This window comes from Portunus trituberculatus, chromosome 27 (genome assembly GCF_017591435.1).
Source record: "Portunus trituberculatus isolate SZX2019 chromosome 27, ASM1759143v1, whole genome shotgun sequence".
Classification (NCBI taxonomy): domain Eukaryota; kingdom Metazoa; phylum Arthropoda; class Malacostraca; order Decapoda; family Portunidae; genus Portunus; species Portunus trituberculatus.
Window position 1 is genome coordinate 6,568,301 of NC_059281.1, and position 12,500 is coordinate 6,580,800.

General features: G+C 38.9%; 1 protein-coding gene across 6 annotated transcripts in view; it reads left to right on the forward strand.

The window, feature by feature from the left end:
- LOC123509487 (synaptotagmin-7-like) overlaps positions 1-12,500 on the forward strand; it is a 406,995-nt gene that overhangs the window by 14,834 nt on the left and 379,661 nt on the right. For 2 of the 6 annotated variants that reach the window (XM_045263786.1, XM_045263789.1), the window contains exons 2-3: positions 6,958-7,230; positions 9,031-9,051. The exons of 2 other annotated variants lie outside the window; for them this stretch is intronic. In XM_045263786.1, coding sequence (XP_045119721.1) covers positions 7,010-7,230; positions 9,031-9,051 — 242 coding nt within the window. In that variant the 5' untranslated portion in view covers positions 6,958-7,009. The remainder of the gene's footprint in view (positions 1-6,957; positions 7,231-9,030; positions 9,052-12,500) is intronic. 2 more of the 6 variants (XM_045263788.1, XM_045263790.1) reach the window with 1 other exon arrangement.

The following is a 12,500-nucleotide window of genomic DNA, read 5'->3' on the forward strand; positions in this document are numbered from 1 at the left end:
TGTCCAAGGCAGCGGAAACCATTATTGTATTTTGCCTCCAATATATATCTCCAATTCCTCTCTTTTTCCTCCCCCTTTACTCTTCTCCTCCTCCTCTTCCTCTTCCTTTCGTCTATTTACTCCTCTTACTCTGTCTGCCTTTTATTTTTTTTCTTCATTCTCTTTTGTTTTGTTGGTTTCGTTTGTCTTCTTATTTTTCTTTCTTCTTTTTCTTCTTTTTTCCATTTTTCTTTTTCTTCTTTTTTTCTATTTATTTTTTCTTTGTTTTTGCTTATTTTTTCTTTGTTTTAATTTTTCGTTTTCTTTTTACTTAGTTTCTTTCTTCCTTCTTTTCTTCCATTTTTCTTTCTTGTTTCATCTTATTTATTTTTCTCTTTACTTTTATCAATAGTTTCTTGTAACTTTCTCTTTTATCCCTTTTTTTATTCTTCCTCCTCCTCCTATTCCTTTTCCTCTTCTTCCGTCCTTCCTTCCTTCCTTCCTTCCTTCCTTCCTTTCATCTCTCGTCTCTTTCATCTCATTTTTCCTTTTGAAATTTTCACCATTTGAAAAAATATGCCTAAGACATGAGAGAGAGAGAGAGAGAGAGAGAGAGAGAGAGAGAGAGAGAGAGAGAGAGAGAGAGATGGAAATAGCCACAACTAAACTAAACTTTCTGTCTCCTCTCTTTCTCCTCCCCCTTTCCTCCTCTCACATACTCTCTCTCTCTCTCTCTCTCTCTCTCTCTCTCTCTCTCTCTCTCTCTTCCAACACAGTAAGGGAAAGAAAAAAAAAAAGGGGGGAAGAAGACACCATTATTAGATATAGGGCAGTGTCCATTATGACTCTTATAGACCCATTCTCTAAGGGTGACATTCGCGAAATATTGTACCTCGCTAAAGTTAAGTTTTCGAAGGATTAGCGTCAAAATTAAGTACCGCGAATATAGATAGATAGATAGATAGAGAGAAAGAGAGAGAGAGAGAGAGAGAGAGAGAGAGAGAGAGAGAGAGAGAGAGAGAGAGAGAGAAGAGAAGAGACAGTTGAAGTGGAGGTAAGAGAAGGAAAAGGAGGATTTGCAGGAAGACGAAGACGAGTGAGAGGAGGAGGAGGAGGAGGAGGAGGAGGAGGAGGAGGAGGAGGAGGAGGAGGAGAAGGACGAGGAGGACAAATGATGTGGTAAAAATATTCCGACACAAGAACGAGATAGAAGAAGTAAAAGAAGAAAGAGGAGAAGGAGAAGGAGAAGGAGGAAGAGGAGGAGGAGGAGGAGGAGGAGGAGGAGGAGGAGGAGGAGGAAGAAGAGGAGTAAAAATTGTAAAGAGAGACAGAGAAACAAAACAAATTAGTAAATTATTCTTGTTTAGTTGCCGAGAGACAGAGAGAGAGAGAGAGAGAGAGAGAGAGAGAGAGAGAGAGAGAGAGAGGAGATAAGGGGAAATGAGGGAAATACGAGGGGATTATCATGTAAAGGTTAGGGAAAGAGGGAGGAAGGGGAGGTAAGAGGGAGAGTGAGGGGACAGTGAGGGGAGGAGGATGAAGGGATGAGTGAGAGGGGGAGAGAGGGGAAATAATCTTTAATCTCTCCCGTTCCTCTCTTTATTCCTCTCACTTTTCCATTCCTTCCCTCTTTTACTTCCTCTCTTTATTTTCCTAATTTTCTTCATCATTTTGCTCTTTCATCTTTCCTCTTTTCATCATTGTTTGTTCCTCTCTCTCTCTCTCTCTCTCTCTCTCTCTCTCTCTCTCTCTCTCTCTCTCTCTCTCTCTCTTGACTTTATCCACTTTCCCTAAATTCGGCTTCATCAACGGTCCTCCTCCTGACCTCCTCTTCCTCCTCCTCCTCCTCCTCCTCCTCCTCGCCTCCTCCTCCTTCTCCTCCTCCTCCTCCTCCTCCTCGTGAAAGGGAATTAACAAATTACATTTAGTTCTATTCATTTATGACTTCCACGTCGTTGATTGTGTGTGTGTGTGTGTGTGTGTGTGTGTGTGTGTGTGTGTGTGTGTGTGTGTGTGTGTGTGTGTGTGTGTGTGTGTGCTGGTTTCTCTCGTATGTCCTTGTATTTTTCTTGCTAGGTTAGGTTAGGTTAGTCTTGTTTAAGTTAAATTGTTTTATTTTTCCAATTTCTTTTTCTTTTAATTTTATTTCGTTGGTGTTTTCTTTTGATTTGTTCCCTTGGCCTTTTTTTTCTATTTCTTCTCTTCTTTCCCTTTATTTTCCCTCTCAATCTAGTTTCATTTTTTTTCCTCCAGTTTGTTTCCTATCTCATACTTTCATTCATTATTCCATTTCTCCATTTTATTCATTTTTTTATTCACCAATCGAATTTTTTTTATATATAACCACACATCTTAATTTCAAAGTTTTATTTTCCTCTTTTTCATTTTCTTATTAATATTTCTTTCCCTTTTAGTTTTCAAATGTTCTTTTTCATTTTCCTCTTGATTCTCATATTTTTCCTTATTTTTCCTTCATTTTCTACTTATTAGTCTAAATTTGTGAGTTTCTATTTCTGCTGACAGTCATTTGAAGGAGGAGGAGGAGGAGGAGGAGGAGAAGGAGGAGGAGGAGGAGGAGGAGGAGGAGGTAAAGGTTGCGGTCCTGGTTGTTTTCTTGACGAAGGAGGAAGAGGAGACAGAAGAGAAGGAGGAGGAAGAAGAGAAGGAATAGGAGCAGAAAATAGAGATGATAGGGAAAAACAGAGTGAGAAGAGAGAGAGGAAGAGGAAGAGGAAGAGGAAGAAGACTAGGAAGAAAGGGAGGAGGAGGAGGAGGAACATTGGGGAGATCTGGAGAGTGATGTGAAGGAAGAAGAGGAAGCATACGAGGAGTAAAAATTGGAGGAGAAGGAGGAGGAGGAGGGAGAAGAGGAGGAGGAGAAGGAAGAAGAGAAGGAGGAAGAAGAAGAAGAAGAGGAGGAGACAGACTTGAATATTTTCTCAAATCGAGATAAGGACACGACGTACTCTCTCTCTCTCTCTCTCTCTCTCTCTCTCTCTCTCTCTCTCTCTCTCTCTCTCTCTCTCTCTCTCTCTCTCTCTCGTGACCTGAAACGCTATCTGATGAAACTACTAATGGGAAATGACTCACCTTTGTCATATTTAATTAACAGGTGTAGTACCCTTTGCTCTCTCTCTCTCTCTCTCTCTCTCTCTCTCTCTCTCTCTCTCTCTCTCTCTCTCTCTCTCTCCATGCATCCATCCCAATATCACGTTTTATAATAGAGAGAGAGAGAGAGAGAGAGAGAGAGAGAGAGAGAGAGAGAGAGAGAGAGAGAGAGAGAGAGAGAGTAAAAAGTTGAATTAAGCAAACCAACAAGACAAACAAATATAAAAAAGCAGGAAACACGAATATTAGGGCTAAGAGATTGAGAGAGAGAGAGAGAGAGAGAGAGAGAGAGAGAGAGAGAGAGAGAGAGAGAGAGAGAGAGAGAGAGATAATACACCAAAGTCACGCAAACAAAAACATAAAGAAGAAGAAAGAATAAAAGAATGAAAAAAAAAACGAATAAATAAAGCAAAATAAAACATCCAAACACGGAAATTGGTATTATTGGAAAACGGATTTAGAGAGAGAGAGAGAGAGAGAGAGAGAGAGAGAGAGAGAGAGAGAGAGAGAGAGAGAGAGAGAGAGAAAGTGTCATTCCAGGCTTTGATTTCCAGGCTTACGTTCCCTCGAGCTTAATGGAACAGGATTTCTTGTTTATTTATCGTTTTGCACACCTTTGAAGGGAGGAGGAGGAGGAAGAGGAGGAGCAGGAGGAGGAGAAGAGGAGGAGGAGGAGCAGGAGGAGGAGGAGGAGGAAGAGGAGGAGGAAGAAGTGGAGGTGTAAAGTGGAAAGGATGAAGAGAAAATGGAGGAGAGAAATACAGAAAGTGAAAGAAATTTGAGAAAAGGAATGGGGAGGTATGAAGAGAGAGAGAGAGAGAGAGAGAGAGAGAGAGAGAGAGAGAGAGAGAGAGAGAGAGAGAGAGAGAAAGGAATCAGTTGACAAGAAATGAGAGATAATGAGGAGAAGGTAAAGGATGGGAAGAAAAGGGAGATAAGAATGAAGGAGAAGACCAGAAGGGAAATGGAGAGAATGGGAAGGAAAAGAATAGAAGGATAGAAATGGTAAAGAGGGAAATGATGGGAAGAAATGAAAGATATAATAAAATAAAAACAAGATAATTAAGAGAAAAGAAAGAAAAATGTAAAAAAAAAAAACGAGGGATTTAAAAGAGAAGTGAGAAAATATTGAAAACTTTTTAATAATTCTGAAACACAAATTATTTACTTATTTACTTGTCTATATATTTTTTTTATGCATTTTTTTATTCATTATTATTTCGTCTTTAATCAGCCTCTCATGAACACCTGTCGCACCTGAGCCTCTCCTTGCCTCACCTGCCTGCCTCTCTTTAATTAAGCCTCATTTACCTTTATATTTCCTAATTAGCTCACCTGAGTCCAATATCTTTTTTTTATTACATCCCTCAGTAAAATGTTGTGTGTGTGTGTGTGTGTGTGTGTGTGTGTGAAGTAGAAACGAGAGATCTGAATGATTTTTTGTATCTTTTTTTAATGTTTTATTTTTGTTTATTTTGCATACATGTGTGTTTTTGTTGATCTATTTTTGTTTGGATTTGCTTTTTGTACTGTTTTTGTGTTGTTTTTTTCCATCAATATATCCATGGCAATAATTATGTATGTAGTGTTTATCAGCTGTCTATATGTCTCTCTAATTATCTTTCAGTTTATCTATCTATTCATCTATTCTATCTATTTATCTCAGTAAAGTCATGTGTGTGTTTGTATCTATCCATCTATCTATTTATCTATCTTCCTGTCTATCTATTTTTCAGTATGTTAATTTATCTATTCATTCCTTCTTGTCTCAGTAACCTCATCTGTACATCTATCTATCTATCTATCTATCTATCTACATATTAACTTATTCATCTATTTATCTATCTACTTATCTATGTATCTATCTATTATATTTCAGTAAAGTTATTTGTGCATTTATCTATCTGTCAGTCTATGCATCTTTAAATATTCACCTCAAAAGTCTTCATATGTGTATATTTCTGCATTTTTTAATTTATTTTTTTGTCTCTCTCCCCTTTTCGTCGCAGCATGAAAGAGACAGAGAAAGAAATGAAAAAAAAAAGCAAACGCGTTCATATTTTGACATTTTTTAACTTTTTCTTTTCTTTTTCCTTCATTTTTTTTCCCCATTTTAACATTTTCAAATTACTGAGGGCTAGATAATTTTTCGCATTCATCATGTTCGCCACACACACACACACACACACACACACACACACACACACACACACACACACACACACACACACACACAGTTCCATTACTCTCCTCATTCATTATTCACTCTTCCTCCCAGCATTCATTATTCTCCTCTCTCTCTCTCTCTCTCTCTCTCTCTCTCTCTCTCTCTCTCTCTCTCTCTCTCTCTCTCATCTTCTTCCTTTCTCTATCTTTAACTCCCCTTCCTTCTCTCTCTTATCTCCCTCCCTTTACTTTCCTCCCTTTCTCTTCTTCTTTCCTTCATTTCTTTTATCTTCTTCCATTTTTTCCATTCCTTTTTTTTATTTTCCTTTTTTTTCCTCACAATTTCGTCATCAGTTTTTCCTTCCTCTCTCATTCGTATCTTTTTGCATTTATTTATGTCTCCCTTCAGTCATCCACTTTCCTCCTCCTTTACTCTTTTCTCCCTCCTCTTTCCCCTTTCTCCTCCCTTCTTTCCTTCCTCTTCCCCTTCCTCTACCATTTTCTTTCTCCTCTTTCCTCTTCCTCTTCCCTTTCCTCTAACATTTTCTTTTTCTTCTTCCACCTTTCTCATTTCTCTTCCTCTTCTTCCTCTTCTGCTCTCTTCCCCTCTTGCTGTATACAACATTCACCTCGTTTTCTGTTGGCCGGAATAGGAGGTGGTACTATTTTATTATTTGATTTGTAAAAAGTTGACGAGAGAGAGAGAGAGAGAGAGAGAGAGAGAGAGAGAGAGAGAGAGAGAGAGAGAGTGCTTTCGGCTGTTTGCATGCCTGATAGATTTCGAGATAAAGCCTTAAACTGAGAGAGAGAGAGAGAGAGAGAGAGAGAGAGAGAGAGAGAGAGAGAGAGAGTTTGTTATTTTTATTTTTATTCTTCCTAATGTTAATGTGGTACGTATCATTTATCATTATTATTATTATTATTATTATTATTATTATTATTATTATTATTATTATTGATTGTTTTAGTCTGTTTGTCGTTTTGTTTTTCTTATTTTCTTGTTTTCTTTTCTTTTGCATGTTTGTGTGTTTTTGTTTCCCATTCTTGCATGTTTCCAGACTTTTTGAGTGGTTTGACTCTCTCTCTCTCTCTCTCTCTCTCTCTCTCTCTCTCTCTCTAAGGAATACATCAATCACGTTTCTATTTCAACTTTTCCTTTTACAATTCTTTTTCTCTCTTTCTTCTTTTCATGTTTCCTCTTTTTGTGCTTTTGTGCTGTGCTTCATTCTCTCCTTCCTTCCTTCCTTCCTTCCTTCCTTCCTTTCTTTCTTCCTTTCTTTCTTCTTTCCCTTCTTCCTTGTTTGATTTTTTTTCTCTCTTCTCTCCCTCTTTCCTTCTTACATCTTTCCCTTTCCTCTTCATGTACAAATAATTACATTTCTTTTTTCCTTTTTTGTCTCCTTCGTTTCTTCCTTCCTCCCTAATTTATTCTCTATTCCCTTCTTGCCTTTTTCCTATTATTTTGCATTTATTTATCCGTCTGCTTTTTTCTTTCTTTCTCTCTCTCTCTCTCTCTCTCTCTCTCTCTCTCTCTCTCTCTCTCTCTCTCTCTCTCTCTCTCTCTTACCCACCCACCAATTAAAAGGAAAGATAAAACCAGTCACATTTCTCTTACTAAAAATACAAAAGAAAAAATAAATAATAATAGATAATAAAAAAAAAAAAAAACTCGATTTATTCCCCCGTTTTCTTTTCTCTCCTCAGATCACCAAAACCTTTATTCTCTTCCTCCTCCTCTTCCCCTTCCTCTTGAGTGATGGTGATGGGCGTGGTGTCCTTGGGCATGGTGGTGTTGGCGGTGGTGGCGGCGGCGGCGGTGGTGGCGTCCCTGGTTGGGGTTGCCCTCTACTGCTACCGACGAAGGCAAAGGCGCGCCCATACAACCATGTTTGACGACTCCGCTTCCCTGGGGTCTCATGAGGACGGGCGTCTTTCCTCCTCCATGAAGACGCCCCTGCTTCGCTTCCAGAGTGTCCCGTGAGTGTTGCGTGGCTTGGTGTTGCTTTGGGTGTGTTGTGTGGGTGTTGGTGAGTTTTTGGGTGTGTTTTGGTGTGTAGAGATGGGTTTTGTGTGTGGTTTGGGGTGTGTTAGTGTGTTTTTGTGGATGTGTGTGTGTTTTGGGATGTATGAGTGTAGTGTGTGTGTTTGTGTGTTTGGGAGTCTTGTGTGGGTGTAGGTGGGTGTTTGAGTGTGTTTTGAGGTATGTGAGTGTAGTGTTTGTGTGTTGGAGAGTGTTGTGAAGGTGTAGGTGGGTGTTTGAGTGTGTTTTGGGGTGTGTTGGTGTGTTGTGTCCCTGTGTTGGTGGGTTCTTAGTTGTGTTTTCGAGTGTGAGGGTGTGTTTGAAGTGTGTTTTAGGGTGTGTGGGTTTTTGAGTGTGTTTTGGTAGGATTTGTGGGTGTGGGTGACTATGGATGTTTTTTTGAGTGTGTTCTGAGGCTGTGTGTGTCTGAGTGTGTTTTATGGTTTGTTTTGGAGCGTGTGTGTGTGTGTGTGTGTGTGTGTGTGTGTGTGTGTGTGTGTATGTGTGTGTTTTAATGTGTTTTGTGGTGCGTGGGTGTGTTTTTGAGTGTGTCTTGGTATTATGTATTTGTGTTGCGTGGTTAAGTGTTACTCCTGGTGTGTTTTTGAGGTTTTCGAGTGTGTTGAAGGGGTTTTGATGGGCATGTTTGCTTGCTTTGAAGTGTATTGAGTGTTACAAAGGTGTGTGTTTGTGTGTGTGAGTATGTGTGGGTGTGTTAGGATGTGTTTGGGTGTGTTTCGGTGTTTTTGGGTTATTTTCGGATTTTATAATGTGTGTGTGTGTTTTAGAAGTACGTGAGTGAGTTAGGGAGTGTGTGAGTTTGTTTGGAGAGAGAGGGAGTAATTACAATGTGTATCAGAGAGTGTGTGTGTATGTTTTAGGTGTGTATGGAAGAGGTTTGCATACGTGGCTGCGTGGAGAGTATAAGTGAGTTCTGGGAAAGTTGAGGAGTGTTCGTAGGGAGTGTGTGAGAGCCTGGAAGAGGGAGTGTGTTCTGGGAGTGTTTTGAGTGAGTGTAGATGCTTTTTTTGGGACTGTAACAAAGGGAAAGAGAGACAGATGGAGAGGGAGTGGGAAAGGAAAGTTCTGGAGTGTTCGTAGGGAGTGTGTGAGAGCCTGGAAGAGGGAGTGTGTTCTGGGAGTGTTTTGAGTGAGTGTAGAAGCTTTTTTTGGGACTGTAACAAAGGGAAAGAGAGAAAGATGGAGAGGGAGTGGGAGAGGAAAGTTCTGGAGTGTTCGTAGGAGTGTGTGAGAGCCTGGAAGAGGGAGTGTGTTCTGGGTGTGTTTTGAGTGAGTGTAGATGCTTTTTGGGGACTGTAACAAAGGGAAAGAGAGAATGAGATGGAGAGGGAGAGAGAGAGAGAGGGAGAAGGAAGAGGTTCATTTGTCCAAGATTTAGTTTAATTACAGCTACACACACACACACACATTTCAGCTTTAATCTCTTGCAGTGTACAACAATTCACAAAGTCGTCACGTTCATGCATTTGAAAAACCATGACAATCCTGACAAATGACTATGATAAGCGAGGTGTTTTGTCTCCCTTTCCGAATTTTGCTTACCTTTCCCACCAAAGAAAATGGATCAAAAAGGAAAGGGAAAGAGAAAACGGACTCACTTCTTGGCTGACTTTAACAAAACTTGAACGTGAAGGAATTTTTGAGAGAAAACAAATTTATTTCATGGGTAACCTTTCCATATATGTTGTATATTAATTTAAGCTGATTCTCATTTATTCCCCATTTTTCATTCCCAGGAACATAGATAAAAGGAAACTGTAAGTATTATTATATGAGGAAGGTGCATATATGTGTGTGTGTGTGTGTGTGTGTGTGTGTGTGTGTGTGTGTGTGTGTGTGTGTGTGTTACATTTCGTTGTTGTTATTTTGTTGTAATATCACCTAAAATTCACGCCTCTCTGTCTCTGTCTCCCTCCCTCCCGTGCCCCCCCTCTCTCTCTCTCTCTCTCTCTCTCTCTCTCTCTCTCTCTCTCTCTGTCTCTTATGATCGTCTCAAAATCTTTTACTCAAAACTTTCCCTCTTACGCTAAAAACAGTTTCTACTTTCTTCCTCTCAAGTGTCGGAAAAATAGTAGCAATTTTTTTTTTCCCTTCCTTTCTCCGTCTTAAGCGACGAGGACGGAGGGAAAAAAGTAGCAAAGGAAAAAGTACTGGAATTGCAGCGCTCTCTAATTAAGGAAAGAGAAATTGCCGCTTATTATTTTTTCTTCTTTCTTCTTTACTTCTCTTTGTTTCGAATATTTTGATTTTCTTTACGTTTTTAATCAAGTTTTATTTTTCATTTTCTCTTTTTTTTTCTTTTTTTTTCTTTTGGTCGTTTTTTTATTTTATTTTTTACTGTCTCTTTTTTTCTTCTTAATTTTCTCGTTTTTTTCTTTACGTTTTAAATAAAGTTTTATTTTTATTTTCTTTTTCTTTTTTTTTATTTTGGTCGTTTTTTCTTTACATTTTAAATCCAGTTTTATTTTTATTTTTCTCTTATTTCTTCTTTACTTCTTTTTATTTTGGTCGTTTTTTGATTTATTTTCTTATTTACTTTATTTTCTTCTTTTTGTTTTAGTCGTTCCTTTTTTCTTTACGTGTTCAGTCCTGATTTTCTTTTCTTTTTTTTTCTTCTTTTTTTCTTTACGTTTTCAGCCCAGTTTTATTTCATTTTCCTCCTATTTCTTCTTCACTTTTTTTTTCTTTCTTTGTTTACTTTTGTGGTTCATTTATTATTTTTTTCTTAGTTTTGCTTCTCACATTTCTTTTTTTTTCAATCTTTTTTTTTCTTACTTTTGTTTATAATCGTCATCTTCTTGTCATTATTTTTGTTATTGTTCCAGTTTTTGTTCTTGTTCTTCTTGTTCTTCTTGTTCTTCTTGTTCTTCTTGTTCTTCTTCCTCTTTTTACATTTTTCTTCTTCTAATTATTTTTATTATTATCTTCTTCGTTGTCATCATTACTATTACTTTGTTGTTGTTGTTGTTGTTGTTGTTGTTGTTGTTGTTGTTGTTGTTGTTCCTGTTCTTGTCATTGTTGCTGTTCGTTCGTTCGTTCGTTTACATATCCTTAGTGAGACAGATAGAAGGATACACAGATGGAAAATTACAGACAGACAGACAGACAGACAGACAGACAGATAGATAGATAGTCTGAAAGAAAAAAACAGCACTGCTTTCTTCCTTTCCTCCCTCCCTCCCTCCCTCCCTCCCTCACTCCCTCACTCCCTCCCTACCACCTTCCTCTCCCCACTCATCTGACAATCAATTCTCTCTCTCTCTCTCTCTCTCTCTCTCTCTCTCTCTCTCTCTCTCTGTGACGCAGTGTGTGTGTGTGTGTGTGTGTGTGTGTGTGTGTGTGTGTGTGTGTGTGTGTGTGTGTGTGTGTGTGTGAGAGAGAGAGAGAGAGAGAGAGAGAGAGAGAGAGAGAGAGAGAGAGAGAGAGAGAGATAACAATAGCATGAACTGAGTGTATGAGAAAATGAGGAGGAGGAGGAGGGGTAGAAGGAGGAGGAGGAGGAGGAGGAGGAGGAGGAGGAGGAGGAGGAGGAGGAGGAGGAGGAGGAGGAGGAGGAGGAGGAATAGCAGCAATAGTAAGAACAGAAAAAAAGAAGAGGAGAAAGAAGAGCAAGAGAATAAGAAAGAGAGGATGAGGAGGAGGAGGAGGAGGAGGAGGAGGAGGAGGAGGAGGAGGGAGAGGACGAATAGGAAAGAATGGAGGAAAGGAGAGAAGGTGATCATATTCCCATCTTCTCGTGGGAAAAAAAAGTGACGTGTGTGTGTGTGTGTGTGTGTGTGTGTGTGTGTGTGTGTGTGTGTGTGTGTGTGTGTGTGTGTGTGTGTGTGTATGTAAGGTTGTAGTATTATTATATGTTCAGATAAAAATGCATTAGTTTAATATTATTTGAGTTGTTACTACTACTACTACTACTACTACTACTACTACTACTACTACTACTACTACTACTACTACTACTACTTCTACAACCACTACTTTCATTGCTTTTATTATTCTTTCTTTTTTATCATCGTCATCGTCATCATTATCTTTTCTATTCTTTATCTTCTTCATCATCATCTTCTTCTTCTTCTTTTTCTTTTTCTTCTTCTTTCTTCCCCAAATAATGGCTGGACTCGAATAGCCACACAAACTCGCCGCTTCCGACCCACATCTGTTAAAGTATTGATGGGGACCAGAATATATATGCTAACATTAAGTTTTTGTACACACACACACACACACACACACACACACACACACACACACACACACACACACACACACGTGCAGTATTCTTCCCTCCTTCCCTTTCTCGTATTTCAATTTTTTCTTATTATTTTTCTTATTTATTTATAGCAAAGCGATGATCTTATATGAAAATCTCCCCAGGAAATGTACTCTCCTTTTTCTTTGTCTCTCTCTCTCTCTCTCTCTCTCTCTCTCTCTCTCTCTCTCTCTCTCTCTCTCTCTCTCTCGTTTAATTTGCATCTTTCCTACTTTACTTTGTTATCGCCTGCTCCTCCTCCTCCTCTTCCTCCTCCTCTCCATTTATTGACCACACTGAAACTAATCTGGTTTTACGATTATCTGAAGTAGAATCTTTTCCCCTTTACTCACTTCTCTTTCACTTTTTAATTTCTTTTCATCCATTCTTTTCTTCTTTTATGTTTCCGTCTTCTTTTTTTTTTTTTTATCAATGCGAGTGAGTAAGATAGTTTTATGTAGATGCGCAGACAGTAACGTACTTTGTGGTCCTCATGAAGTAATCTGACCTTGCCTTTCTAAAGTGATGGTAGAAGAAAAGGACAGCAAAACAGAAGGCTCCCTCCCCACCATCCACTCCCTCTGGTTTAAATTGTTGAGGGAACAGGTCGGAGATAAATACTTTGTGTTTAACCCCTTCAATACTGGGACACATTTTTACCTTGAGATCTGTGTACGATTATTGACATTAGAAAGGGTCTTTGGAGGTGAGAAGATTAATGGCCACAGTCTTCACTATTTTAATCCCCCACATAAGTGTCTGAAGCTGTATAAAATCACGAAATAGTAAGCAGAATGAATAATGAAACGCGTCATTGTACTGAAGGGGTTAAAGAGGGAAAATAAAGTGGTTTTAATCGGAAGGTATGAAGAATTGAGTGGCCTCCTTCACTGTAATCAAAGAAGTCAATCTGTAACGCTGACAACCGCAGATTTCCAGTAAAATGTTTATCAAGACGGC